This window comes from Carassius gibelio, chromosome A7, assembly GCF_023724105.1.
Source record: "Carassius gibelio isolate Cgi1373 ecotype wild population from Czech Republic chromosome A7, carGib1.2-hapl.c, whole genome shotgun sequence".
NCBI lineage: Eukaryota > Metazoa > Chordata > Actinopteri > Cypriniformes > Cyprinidae > Carassius > Carassius gibelio.
In genome coordinates, this window is record NC_068377.1 from 41,919,404 (window position 1) to 41,932,600 (window position 13,197).

The 13,197-nt window shown below is 40.6% G+C and overlaps 1 protein-coding gene across 8 annotated transcripts in view; it reads right to left on the minus strand.

Annotated features, from left to right (window-relative positions):
- LOC128017486 (butyrophilin subfamily 3 member A3-like) overlaps positions 1 to 13,197 on the minus strand; it is a 179,973-nt gene that overhangs the window by 122,964 nt on the left and 43,812 nt on the right. For 6 of the 8 annotated variants that reach the window (XM_052602902.1, XM_052602899.1, XM_052602905.1 and 3 more), the window contains one exon: positions 12,831 to 13,113. The exons of 1 other annotated variant lie outside the window; for it this stretch is intronic. In XM_052602902.1, coding sequence (XP_052458862.1) covers positions 12,831 to 13,113 — 283 coding nt within the window. Of the gene's footprint in view, positions 1 to 10,680; positions 13,114 to 13,197 lie in introns of those variants that run through there. One more of the 8 variants, XM_052602901.1, reaches the window with a different exon arrangement.

The following is a 13,197-nucleotide window of genomic DNA, read 5'->3' on the forward strand; positions in this document are numbered from 1 at the left end:
ACACGTCTAAGGAATTTATACATTTTCCTGTTTGAGTGTAGTCAGATTTTTTTCAAAGTTATATAATTAACTAAATGCCATGTTACATTTATGTTGATATTCCCAACACTACACTACCACAATCATGACAAGTTACAAGCATCATGACATTTTTCAGTTCATTTCTTGTTTAGAGAGAGAGAGATCTTGAAACAAATCACAGTCAATCAGTCCTTGTGACCCAAACGAGGAAAAGCAGGAAACCAAGGCATTGAGCAAGGTGTAGACCAACCAGATGAACAGCATCTTTCGACAGGTATCTCACAAATCAAGTTAAGTCACCTTTATTTTAATAGCACGTCATACAACACAGATTGTGTCAAAGCAGCTTTAAAAGCTGGAAAATAGTGTGTCAATAATTCAAACAAAAATACATTTTGCTGTAAAGTAGCTGTAAAAACAGGACAATAGGAAACAGTAAATGTTCCTTTTAATGGCAGTTCATCGTTTCAGTGATATCATTTTCCAGCTCAGCTCAGCTTTCTTCCTATAGTTTCTGTGCAATCAAGTTGACAGTAATGTCCCCAGCATCACACGCGGTAAAAACTGATGGGGAAGAGAAGAAACTGTTGAACAAAGTTGTTATTTTTATTTTCTTTGTGCACAAAAGTATTCTCGTAGCTTCATAACATTACGGTAGAACTACTGAAGTCACATGGATTATTTACTGCCTTTCTGTGCCTTGAACATGATAGTTCCCTTGCTGTCTATACAGGGTCAGAAAGCTCTGGGATTTCATCACAAATATCTGAAGATGAACGAAGGCTTCGCGGGTTTGGAATGGCATGAGGGTAAGTTATTAATGACAGAATTTTCATATTTGGGGAACTTTTCCTTGTTTTCCAGTTAAGACCAACCTGTTTAATTCTACAGCAAAAGATTGTAATAGAGTTGTCAAAAGACCCGGTACTTCGGTAACATGTCGATAGCTACTAAAAAATGAAAATGTGACGGTAGGTTTCTTTAAGTACCGGTGGTACCGAGGACCCGTTCAAACCCGGTTCTTGAAGCACACAGCGCTATGATTTCTGCGAAGCAGTAAACGCGGACGGAATCTCAAAATCCATTCATGAAAACGAAACTTACATTTTGATATATGGGCAGTCACCGAATTTGTTAAATTTTGCATAAATTAATCAAATCAAATCTCCATATGGACCAGCATCTGTAAATGTTAAGCCGCAAAAGTTAGTTGAAATATGAATCCGTGTTCTGCGCATCTCTGTGTGAATGAATGAATGGCAGAGATGCGCGGGTTTGTTTACTACATAGACTGAAGCGCATGACGCTATAATTTCAGCATCTGCCGTCTCAATGAGGACATTAATACATAAACAACATCACCAGAACTGTTCTGCGTCACTTCACAAGTAAAACCAGTGTCAATTTAAAGGTAATCGCGGCAACCCCTCAAAACAGCCTCTACATAGCGAGTAAATCATTTGCATATGTGAATAAATTTTACTCTGGTCTGTTGTAAGCCATTGGCTAATAAATTCTTAGATTGTACTCGCCAGTGTGTGTGTGTGTGTGTGTGTGTGTGTGTGTGTGTGTGTGTGTGTGTTCGAGGCTATTATAAGATTGGCGCAGATATATTTTCACTCGCTGAACACTGAGAGCTTCAGAGTTCTTTCTCCATCAAGCGATCTGAACTTTTCAGTTCATCTCAATGGACACACAGCGCCTGTATTTGACGCTCAGTAAACTCTGTGTGAAGGCGCTGGACTCACCGTTGCTTTACTGATAGCGCTGTTTCTCACACATGCACAGAGAGAGAGAGCGAGCTGGCACTCATCTAGTACAGTCCCTGTTTTGATTTCAGCAAATCAATTCGACCGAACACATGACCGGCTACAACGTGATTAATATTCATGAACCCAGCAGCTCATCAATCCATAATGCATTGTATATTGTTAGTATGGTAGTAGAATTAGTAGTAGTATTATCTTTTAATACTAATTAATATGATCTACTACAATTTTTTTTTTTTTTTTAGAGAAACCCTCAATGACCAAAAATATCTTAAGCATCACCACCAGTCTTAAGTTCAGTTAAAATGACAAATATGCATTCATTAAAATTTAATTTTTACATAAAGGCATTGTGCTAGAAATATTACTATTATTTAGTAAAATGTATGTGATACTGCTACTACTGTTAATTAAAAATTAATCACACAATATTTCTTCCATGTTTTAATTTTAATAGCAAATCCCCTTTATTTACCAAAAAAATAAAATGTGTTTAAATTTCATAAATTAAAAGATAAATTAAATTTGGGTGAAACTTGTTTACTGTTTTTCATAATTATATAACTTGTAGAAAAACTTTAAACACAAATGTAAATAAGTATAAAGAATGGCATTGGTTTTATTTTTAGTGATAAATTATTATTATTATTTTTTTTTTTATTAGCATATTTTTGTGTTTTGCTTTGGTACTGAAATTGGTACCAAGAACCGTGGATTTAAACTGGTATCGGTACCGAATACTGAAATTTTGGTACCGTGACAACACTACCGTGTATCAGCATGTTGTGTTATGGACCCAATCCAGCTGTAGTTTTACATTATTTGTGCCAAGTGCAAAAGGGAAGACAAGATGAGATCCATATACAAGATTTTATTGAAAATACACACACCTTGAACATAGGGCATCATTTATACTGAGGCGCCCGGGGAGCAGTTGTAGGCAAACTCTCTCACCATTATGCCACGACTTCTCCACTGTTATGTGGTAATGACATCAGATAGAGAGAGAGAAAATAAAAAACCTTGTCTGTGTCATCTTAACATGCTTAAGCTGTACTTTGAGAGACAGCCAGATTTGTCTGGACTGAAGTCTGCTGTGTTAATTGTCTCACCTACAGATTCTCTGGTGATTAAAGAGCAGGTGCTGTCCAGTACTGATTTACCTGCTGATGGGGCGCTGTCCAGTGCTGAACCTTTGACCTGTCCATTGTCCTCTGTTGTTTCTGAGAGTGCTGCTGTCTTGACTACATTTAAAGAGGAGGATGTTGATTTTCCCTCTACAGATTTGGTGGCAGGAAGATAAGAAAATTCTGAGATAATTCAAAATCTTTCTTATTTGACTGTTACCAAACGTGCTGACATGATCAATGTAATTCAGACATATGGTAATTTGTTTTCTGACGTTCCTTCTCGTACTTCTCTGATAGAACATGATATTGATGCTGACGATTCATTGCCTATAAAACAGCACGCATATTGCCACGAGTCCGGACCCGGTGTTTCTCCCTGTTTCTTCCCATTTCCCCATCTCCCGGACTCATTTACCCCAAACTCTACACACCTGGTCACTCTCACACAAACACACACCTGTGGCGCATTGCCCATATATTCTCCTCTCACTTATCACTCTGTCTGTCTGGATTAGTTGTTAGTTGTGAATTGTTCGACCCCGTTCTGTTTTGCCTTGTTGGCCTTTTTGTTCATTAATAACTGCCTGCTCGACCAAATGGTTGAGCACATGTTGAGACACTATATTTTATTATGAGGAGTACCTAATTTGACTCAAGCTGATTGAGCCATCTCTACCATCTGAAGAAGTCCTTCTTCTAACATGGATGTCAGACACAAAGAAATCACCCCTTCCATGTCAGCCCTTATGGTGAAATTTTGCAAGGTAACCAACATTTTTTAACCTATTACACTGTAAGAGCCCTAACTTTATGTTATTTGGTTCCATGAAAAAAACTTTAGTATGATTTTAATAATTTTTCAAAAACCTGCTCAACCATGCAGTTGATTTGTCACTTAATGGTAAACATAGAAAAGCTGTGCTAATGTTTTCAGATCATCCATTTCTGGAGTCAGAATGTACAATTTGCTGAGAAATATAAACTTCTGATTATTCCTTTTTTTTTTCTTTTTTTTTGCCACATTAAATATAATGAATTCATAGAATGAATGTGTGGAAAATTATAATTATCAGAGGCAATTACTTATTAAATGACAAATGCTGACATACATTACAAACAATGTAAGAGATTGTTATTTATTTGTTTGTTGTTGTTTTTGTTTTGTTTTTTACAGTTACTAGATGGATTTCAACAGTTTTCTATGATCCAAGAACTCCAGGCCCATGCACCAGAAAACCCAAGGGCTCTGATGCTGATCTCAGTTATCTTGATGTCCCAATAAAGTTCTCAAATCTGTCCTGGAGTACCCCAGCCCTACACATTTAGTACGTCTCCCTCATCTATCACACCTGATTCAACTCATCAGCTCATTAGTGGAGACTGCATGACCTGAAGTGGATGTGTGTCAGATATAGGGAGACATACAAAACGATTAGTGCTGGGGTACTTCATGGAGAGGTTTGAGAACCCTGACAGAAGGATCTGGATTATCACCCCATCTGAGAAGAGGTAGCTGGAGACAGTTCTTCTGAGTTCCTGGATGAAGATGATGCTCCCTCAACAAGCACATCCTCTACTAAGCTTCGATGTTAGAAGAGAAGAAAAGACAAAAACACAGTCTAAAAACAGTTTCCTTGAAGGAGCCGGAGGATACCCCTGGCTCAAGACATACAATACACAGCATTTCTGGTTTACAAAGAAATGTTCATTTATCTACAAATGGTAAGAAAATCCTGTTGCACTACCACACTTGACAATGTGTTTCTTTATCATAAAAGCTTAAAATGCCATTATATTACTATCTTTTGCTATGTTTATTTTTTGAATGCTGAAAGAAAGTAATGCCTTTTGGTTTTGTTACTTTTTAGTTATTTCTGTTATTTTTGTTTATTGTTAAAAACAAGAACACATTTCCTGTATTAAAATGAAAACCTGAAATATTTTATAGCATACTTCAATAAATAAAGAAGATTCAATATACAAAACTATTTTATTTATTTATATTAATTTTTTTATTAATTAGTATTATAGTTCCTATTTTCTGATCTTTATAGTATGTGTATGAATTCCAGTATTTTCACCTTTAAGTGACATCTCAACCATTTAGTAGAGGCCGATATAAAAAAATATGGGATGTGTGAAAACACACATACTGTATAGGGTGAATCCTGAGAAGCAAGCTCAGTTGCAAAAATACGTAATAATCTTTATGCTTGAAAATAACATAATTGAGCCAAAGTGTAGCCCTTGGAGTTCATCCTGGTTGTCAGTTAAAAAAGTCAGACAGGTTCGTCAGGATCGTGTCTAGTAAGTTTTTTTTTAAAAAAAGATCAAAGCGCTTCTGATCAATTCTCCTATTCTTGTTGCTCCTGATTTTTCCTCTCCGTTCTTGCTTGCTGTTGATGCAATTGGTGCGGGAGCTGTACTTCTGGTATTGAGCATCCCATATTTTTTTTATTTTTTATGAAAATGTATGCCCCCTAGTGGTTAATGCATTGCAGACATTGCTATTTTTCATGAAAATGTAATAACCATCAGCGACGTTACTCCACCAGTGAGAAGGAGCTGTAACGGAGTTAAAAAGAACATTCATTATAATGATATTAATGGATGTTGAATTACATGAAATTAGAGGGTAAATTTAAATCTAAAGGTATTTTGGTGCCCCCTAGTGGTTATTGCATTGCAGACATACTTTATTTTGTCCTTGCATGCTTACCATAGTTCAGCAGAAAATGGTTCACACTGCTGCGGGTAAGTGTGTTTCTCTCCTCTCCTGTTTACGGTGTTTTAAAAAGTGATAAAAGTGTGTTTAATAAGAGTTTTTCAGATGTAAACGTTTGTAGTGATTTTATAAAAAAATGTGCAGTGAGTTGGATGGGTTTATATGTCCCTTGGATACTTTGTTGAGTACTTCTCATTCTCATGCAGTGAAATTAACATGCTACTGCTGATGCAACATCAGATAGCTTAACGGAATACACACAGTTATCCTCATTTTATGTTTTTCTTATTTCAGTGGTTTATGTCTGCAGTGTTATCACCATGTCTAATAAGACATTTTGAGGAATTTCTCAGACACAAACATCATTGCTGCGGAGAATAAAAGAAAGAATAGACAACCAAAGTGTTGTGTGCGTCGTCCATTCAGAATTTGTAACGGTTGTGTGGGATGCGTTAAGGCCACATCGGGGACAACAATTGTTACAGAGGCACTAGCTTGTCCTTGCTCTTCAAAATGTTGACGTTTATGTTGGTTCTGTTTCTTATTCGTTGATTATCTACACTGATCACAACCCCTTAATCTTCCTGACCCGAATGAAAAACAATAACCAATGTTTAATGCTTTGGATTTTGTTTATAAAGACGTTTGAACTAGATATTCCACATATTTGTGGTAAAGATACTGTCATTGCTGACGCTTTATCACATGTTGAATAGGAATAAATTGATTCTTTACCCTCTCTTTTTTTAACAGAAAGAGAAATAAAAAGAAACAATAAAAAATAAAAGGGTAAGGTCATGGGCATTTCTGAAATGTATTCACTTAAGGGTCAAGGTGTTATACCTGTATGACATTTATTGAATGACTCTGTAGGTGGCGTTGTGGGGGAATTCTTATGTGAGAATCATGAGACGTCATCAGTGATTCTGGATAAAAGGCTCAGAGATGGCAATGGCTCTCTCTCTCTCTCTCTGTTGCTCTGCTTCCCATTTTTCTCCAAAGCTTCTCTCTCATTGAACCTTTGAGGCTGTTTTGTTTGTTTCTCTTACTGCTTAGGTTTAACTTGTAAATGTGTGCTTTCAAATGTGATATAATTTCTTACTTTTTAGCAGTATAATTTCTTACTTTTTAGCAGCAGGTAGTGTATTTATTTATTAGTTCAGTTTTTTTTTGTTATTATCCATATGAATGTTCATTAATTTTCTTTGAGAATTGTTGCACATTATTTTCTGAATGTTTGAGTTTAACTTCTTGGATTACTTAAATAGAGACGTCTTGAAATTCACATCAACTGTTATGATTATTTTAATATGTTCTGCCTGTGTCATTTATTTAATTGTCTGAATTAACGGGTCTTAAAATGGTCATGGGCCATAACACCAGGCTAGAATCAAGACATAGGATAAATGGGAAACAAATAGGACTGACTGGAACTGAACTCCAGAAACACAGACTGCCTCCGTAAAGTTGCTATCACAGCAGCAACTTACATCTGGACCATTCGAGACCAGCATACTCAGTATTTTACTCATTCGGTAGAATTAGTTAAATTTAATGAACTGGCTTTTTTTTGGCATATTCCACCTCACAAACGGAGTAGAAATGAGGTGAATTTAGTGGAGATGTTTGATTATTCTAGAATGCTGCTTGATACACTTGTCACGGAACACACACAAACAGGTAGATCCAAACCCAATGTTCACCGGGATGGCGCAGGCGGAACTGGAGCCCCCCGGGCGGAGCAGAGGACCACCACAGTCGAGCAGACGGGACATAAGCCCACCAGGGCGGAGCAGAGGACCACCACAGTCAAGCAGACGGGACATAAGCCCACCAGGGCAGAGCAGAGGACCACCACAGTCGAGCAGACGGGACATAAGCCCACCAGGGCGGAGCAGAGGACCACCACAGTCGAGCAGATGGGACATAAACCCACCAGGACGGAGCAGAGGACCACCACAGCCTAGGAGAAGAGACCGAAGCCCACCAGGGCGGAGCAGAGGACCACCACAGTCGAGCAGATGGGACAGAAGCCCACCAGGGCGGAGCAGAGGACCACCACAGTCGAGCAGATGGGACAGAAGCCCACCAGGGCGGAGCAGAGGACCACCACAGTCGAGCAGATGGGACATAAGCCCACCAGGGCGGAGCAGAGGACCACCACAGTCGAGCAGACGGGACATAAGCCCACCAGGGCGGAGCAGAGGACCACCACAGCCTAGCAGAAGAGACCGAAGCCCACCAGGGCGAAGCAGAGGACCACCACAGTCGAGCAGATGGGACATAAGCCCACCATGGCGGATCAGAGGACCACCACAGCCTAGCAGAAGAGACCGAAGCCCACCAGGGCAGAGCAGAGGACCACCACCGTCGAGCAGACGGGATATAAGCCCACCAGGGCGGAGCAGAGGACCACCACAGTCGAGCAGATGGGACATAAGCCCACCAGGGCGGAGCAGAGGACCACCACAGTCGAGCAGACGGGACAAAAGTCCACCAGGGCGGATCAGAGGACCACCACAGCCTAACAGAAGAGACCGAAGCCCACCAGGGCGGAGCAGAGGACCACCACAGTCGAGCAGACTGGACATAAGCCCACCAGGGCAGAGCAGAGGACCACCACAGTCGAGCAGACGGGACATAAGCCCACCAGGGCGGATCAAAGGACCACTACAGTCGAGCAGATGGGACATAAGCCCACCAGGGCGGATCAAAGGACCACCACAGTCGAGCAGACGGGACATAAGCCCACCAGGGCGGAGCAGAGGACCACCACAGTCGAGCAGACGGGACATAAGCCCACCAGGGCGGAGCAGAGGACCACCACAGTCGAGCAGACGGGACATAAGCCCACCAGGGCGGAGCAGAGGACCACCACAGTCGAGCAGAAGAGACAGAAGCCCACCAGGGCGGAGCAGAGGACCACCACAGTTGAGCAGATGGGACATAAGCCCACCAGGGCGGAGCAGAGGACCACCACAGTTGAGCAGAAGAGACCAAAGCCCACCAGGGCAGAGCAGAGGACCACCCCAGTGGAATCGAAGGCACAGGAGAGCAAGTCTGCTCAGGTAGGACTGAAACAGAGATCATGAACAGATTAATGGTGGCCTCCTTGGCTGTGATGAGATGGTAGATGGCCTCTGTGGCCATGACGGGGCAGGCGGTGAGTTCATAGATGGATACTACTGATGCCTCCGAAGGATCTGCAGCAGTTGCTGCCACCTCTGGAGGTTCCACAGCAGTGACAGTCTCCTTGACATCAACGCAACAGGCTTAGAGAACATTGCTGGGTGCAACAGACAGGATGTGACGAGGCTCTGGAAGTTCAGCTGAGACATGACAAGGCTCTAGATGATCTGTTGTGGTATGACAAAGCTCGGGAAGATCTACAGAGACGTGATGAAGTTCTCGAAGAACGGTAGTGATTCGACTGGACTCATAAAGATCAACTGTGACTTGACCTTGTTCACGGAGATCAACGATGACTTGACTTGAGTAATGAAGTTTAACTGTGGTTTTACTTGAATCCTGGGTGTTAATGTTGACTTGACCAGACTCTGGGAAATCAACGGGGACATGACTTGACTCTGGGAAATCAATGTGGACCTGATCAACGGGGACCTGACTTGACTCTGGGAAATCAACGAGGACCTGATCAACTGGGACCTGACTTGACTCTGGGAAATCAACGAGGACCTGATCAACGGGGACCTGACTTGACTCTGGAAAATCAATGTGGACCTGATCAACTGGGACCTGACTTGACTCTGGAAGGTCATCGGGGACCTGACTTAACTCTGGAAGACTGGTCATCTTGTGCAGTGGCGCTGGGCTGGAGGCCAACTTGTCTGGAGACACAGGCATAGAGTCGGCCGATGGTGCAGGTATCTTGTGAAGCCCCAAAAGTCCAGGATTTTAAGCCTCTCCATCTCCCATTGAGGCAAAAAAAAAAAAAAAACAACAGAGAAAGAAACATTGTAAAGATGAGGAAATAAAATATTATTTGACAAGAAAATGTTTTAAAATCTTACATTTTCATTCTTAAATCCTTAACAGTATACAAAACAGTTGTTCTGGCAAGAAGACAAACACTTCATCAATATTGCTATTAACAGTCCTCTGGAGTCATTTTACAGTAAATACAGTCAATAACTGAGGTCAAGACGACAGCAGTTGCATTTGAATGACAAGAGCGAGCGCGAAGCTGACAGCTGTTTTCTCTTTCCATTAGGCTCATTCCTCCCCACCTGTTCCTTAACTCCTCTCTTTATCTTGGCTTCTTGTTGTTCTTGTTGGTCTTGATGTTCATTGACCAGTGTTTTTTCTCAGTCCTGTCCAGTCCTGTCTGTGTGTTCTACGGAATAACTTTCACTGCTGGGATTACTCTGTGCTCATCATTGTACATCCACAGAACCTTACCTGCTAAAGACTGCAGCTAATTACCAGCTCTGTGCTCTCCGTCCGTATCCAGTTCCATCCGTCTCTCCGTGAGCTATGAGAGCCGCTGCCTCACCAGCCGTCTGGTCATCCCTACAACAGAGGAGATTTGTGTTCACGTTATTGTACGAGTCTACTGGTTTCTTCATTTGATGTTCAATATTGAAACTTCAGTTTGGATTACCTGTGGTCAGACTTTCTGATTCTATTAAAGAACTGTAATTGTCACTCTCGCTTTTGAGTCCTCTCCAACTTCATCACAGTTGAAAGTGTTAGTTCATGTTTCTTCCTACAGTTTTCTGTTGGCGTCTTGTGTTGCTGTGAGACTGTATTTTTCTTACCAAGATTTTGTTTTAAAATGAATATGTTGTAAATTAAGCTCAAAAGGGAAATGGATGTAAATACAATTATAATTAATTACAATTATTTATATGAACTGCCAGTAGTAACTGTAGCAGTATTAAATTGCCATCAACTAATCTGTTCGTCCAATGGACCCTTAGTGCAATTTTATCTTAACTGAACCTTTAAGAAAGGACAATTCCATGGAATCGTAAAGGGACATTGATTTGCAAGGCAGAATCAGTAACTTGTGTAATTTGTGCACAAGATTTTTATTAACTAAACACTTACGCGAACTAGTCTAACAAACAAATATACAATCACTCATACAGGGGAAAGGGCTTATTAGATTTGATGGAGGATACCATCAGGAAAACCAGAGAATGAAGCTATGAAAAGAGCCAGTTAACAACCTGAGTAAAACCATCAGCAATATTTATAATGGGGACTATTGCTTATACTAAACCTCTGTTCCGTTTCGTTAAATGATTGAATTTTGTTGCCCTGGAACAAGCATCTGGAGGCAATGTCTTGATTGTTTGGAGGTTCGGTGGTGTAGGAGTCGTGATCACACTCTTCTGGTTTTGAAGAGGGATGAATTCCAAAGGGGACCTGACTCGATGGTGATTGGAAGTTTATTCCCAGTGGAAAGTGAATAGGACTAAGAGAGACATCAGCTGAGATCCTAAGATTTTTGGTGAATGGAGAAATGGAAGGTGTGAGGCCTGCGCAGACTTAGGTCCAAGAGAGGTCTAGCTCACATACTCTTGACAGAAGAAAGAGGAGCAGATCGAAGAGAGGTCAAGAGAGAGGGGTCAGAACTGGTATGAGCCTTTTTAAAGTCTGAGACAGTTCATGCCTCTTAGGAAGAGCTTGTCCAATGAGAAAGGCTGAAATTCCCGGAAATACTGGGGAATTTAACAACCCATTCAACATATTATATACACTCTCGTTTACATCATCAGAAGATGAATTCATAGATACTAAACATGGTAAGATTACATATAGGTAAAATTACATGAATCCGTAGTTCTATCACAAGTATGCATAAAACAGGATACAAGACAAAAAGACAATATACAAGTACAGTAACAACATACAGAATGACCTGAAGTATATGTGTGTTCATTCAAAGAAAGGTTTTTCTATGAATTAATTAGAGAAGAGTCAATGTTTATAGCAGTATGTTTCAGAGAGAACTTAGGAGGAAGATCCTCTCCACATACTTTCAGATAGTAAAATCTTTCTGAGGGGTTGTAGTTGCCATGTTAACCAGTGGTCTGGAGTCATTCGCAGACATCCTGGCACCTAGTGTGTTTATTGGCTGAGGGGTCTGTGTTCATTTGTTGATCTAATGAATAATTGATTTGTTAAATCAAATTTAAAATGGTGTGTCTGATTGGTCCAGATGCTACAAATAAGTGTATCTTAAAACTTTATTTGAAGTCCACATTTATTTATTATAGGGTGAAAGTGACATACAGCCAAGTATGGTAGCCCATACTCAGAATTAGTGCTCTACATTTAACCCAAAGTACACACACCCGGAGCAGTGAACACACACACTCGGCATCATTTATGCTGCGGCACTCAGGGAGCAGTTGGGGGTTCAGTGTCTTGCTCAAGGACACCTCAGTCGTGATATTGCCAGCCCGAGACTCAAACCCACAACCCTAGGGTTAGGAGTCAATCTCTCTAACCACTTGGCCACAACTTCCCCACATAATATAGTGTGTATGTAGATGTGGTCAAGGAGGATTCAAATGTGCTTGTGATGTTGTAAGATTGGATTACATCATCTGAAGTTGTCATAAATTGACTTTTGGTTGAATTGATGATACTGTGTTCAAGTTGTATGTTTTATAAGTACACATGATTAATAAGAAACAATCCCATGAGCTTGATGTTCCCAGCACCTTACTACATCCTAATACATTTTTGTAGTTTGTTGATGGTATTTTATTGTACATTCACCCATTTGTTTAAACTGCATTAGTCAGTCAGGCTTTCTGAGCTGTTGTTAAAGACTGTCTGGACTCTGCAACTGATTCTACAGTTTCTGGATTATCACTGGACTTTACAACTAATTCTACAGCTGATTCTACAGCTACAATGTTACTCAGTAAAGGCTGACTGGGTTCAGCTGATTCTACAGGCTTTGGCCAATCCAGGATGGTAATCGGACTCTTATCACCAACACCAGGGTTGAAAAGAGGAACAACTGATCCAGAGAATCTGCTGCTGATGGTCAGGAGATGTTTTCTCTCTGTGACGTTGTAAAATGACAGCTGACCGTGATCATAATCTAACAGAACTCCCAGTCGTTCAGGTCTCGGTGTCAGAGAGAGTTTAACTGGTGGATCAGTGTTGGTGTAAAAGCCATGAGGACCGTCTGAACACAAGAACCAGAAACCAGCTGATGGAGTTAAAGCAGATCTGTCTTTTGAACGAAAGTTTCCATGTTTCAACACACCAATTATCCAGAAGTTTTTGGTAGGTCTATTTATTTGTGCCAGCTCTACTTCCCAATAGTGACGACCAGAGGTGAATCTTTGGGCTCCAAAAGCACATAATTCATATGGAAATCCCTCTCCAGTGGGTTTATATTCTGGACGATACATCACCATTTTACAGTCTCTAGAAACAATCAGACCTGGATGTGAATGCTCACGGTCAATAGTGATCTCATCTGTGAGGAAAAAATAAATGAGCAGCAATTATTTATACTCTTAAAATCTATGTAGATGTACATGTATATACTGTATAATCTATA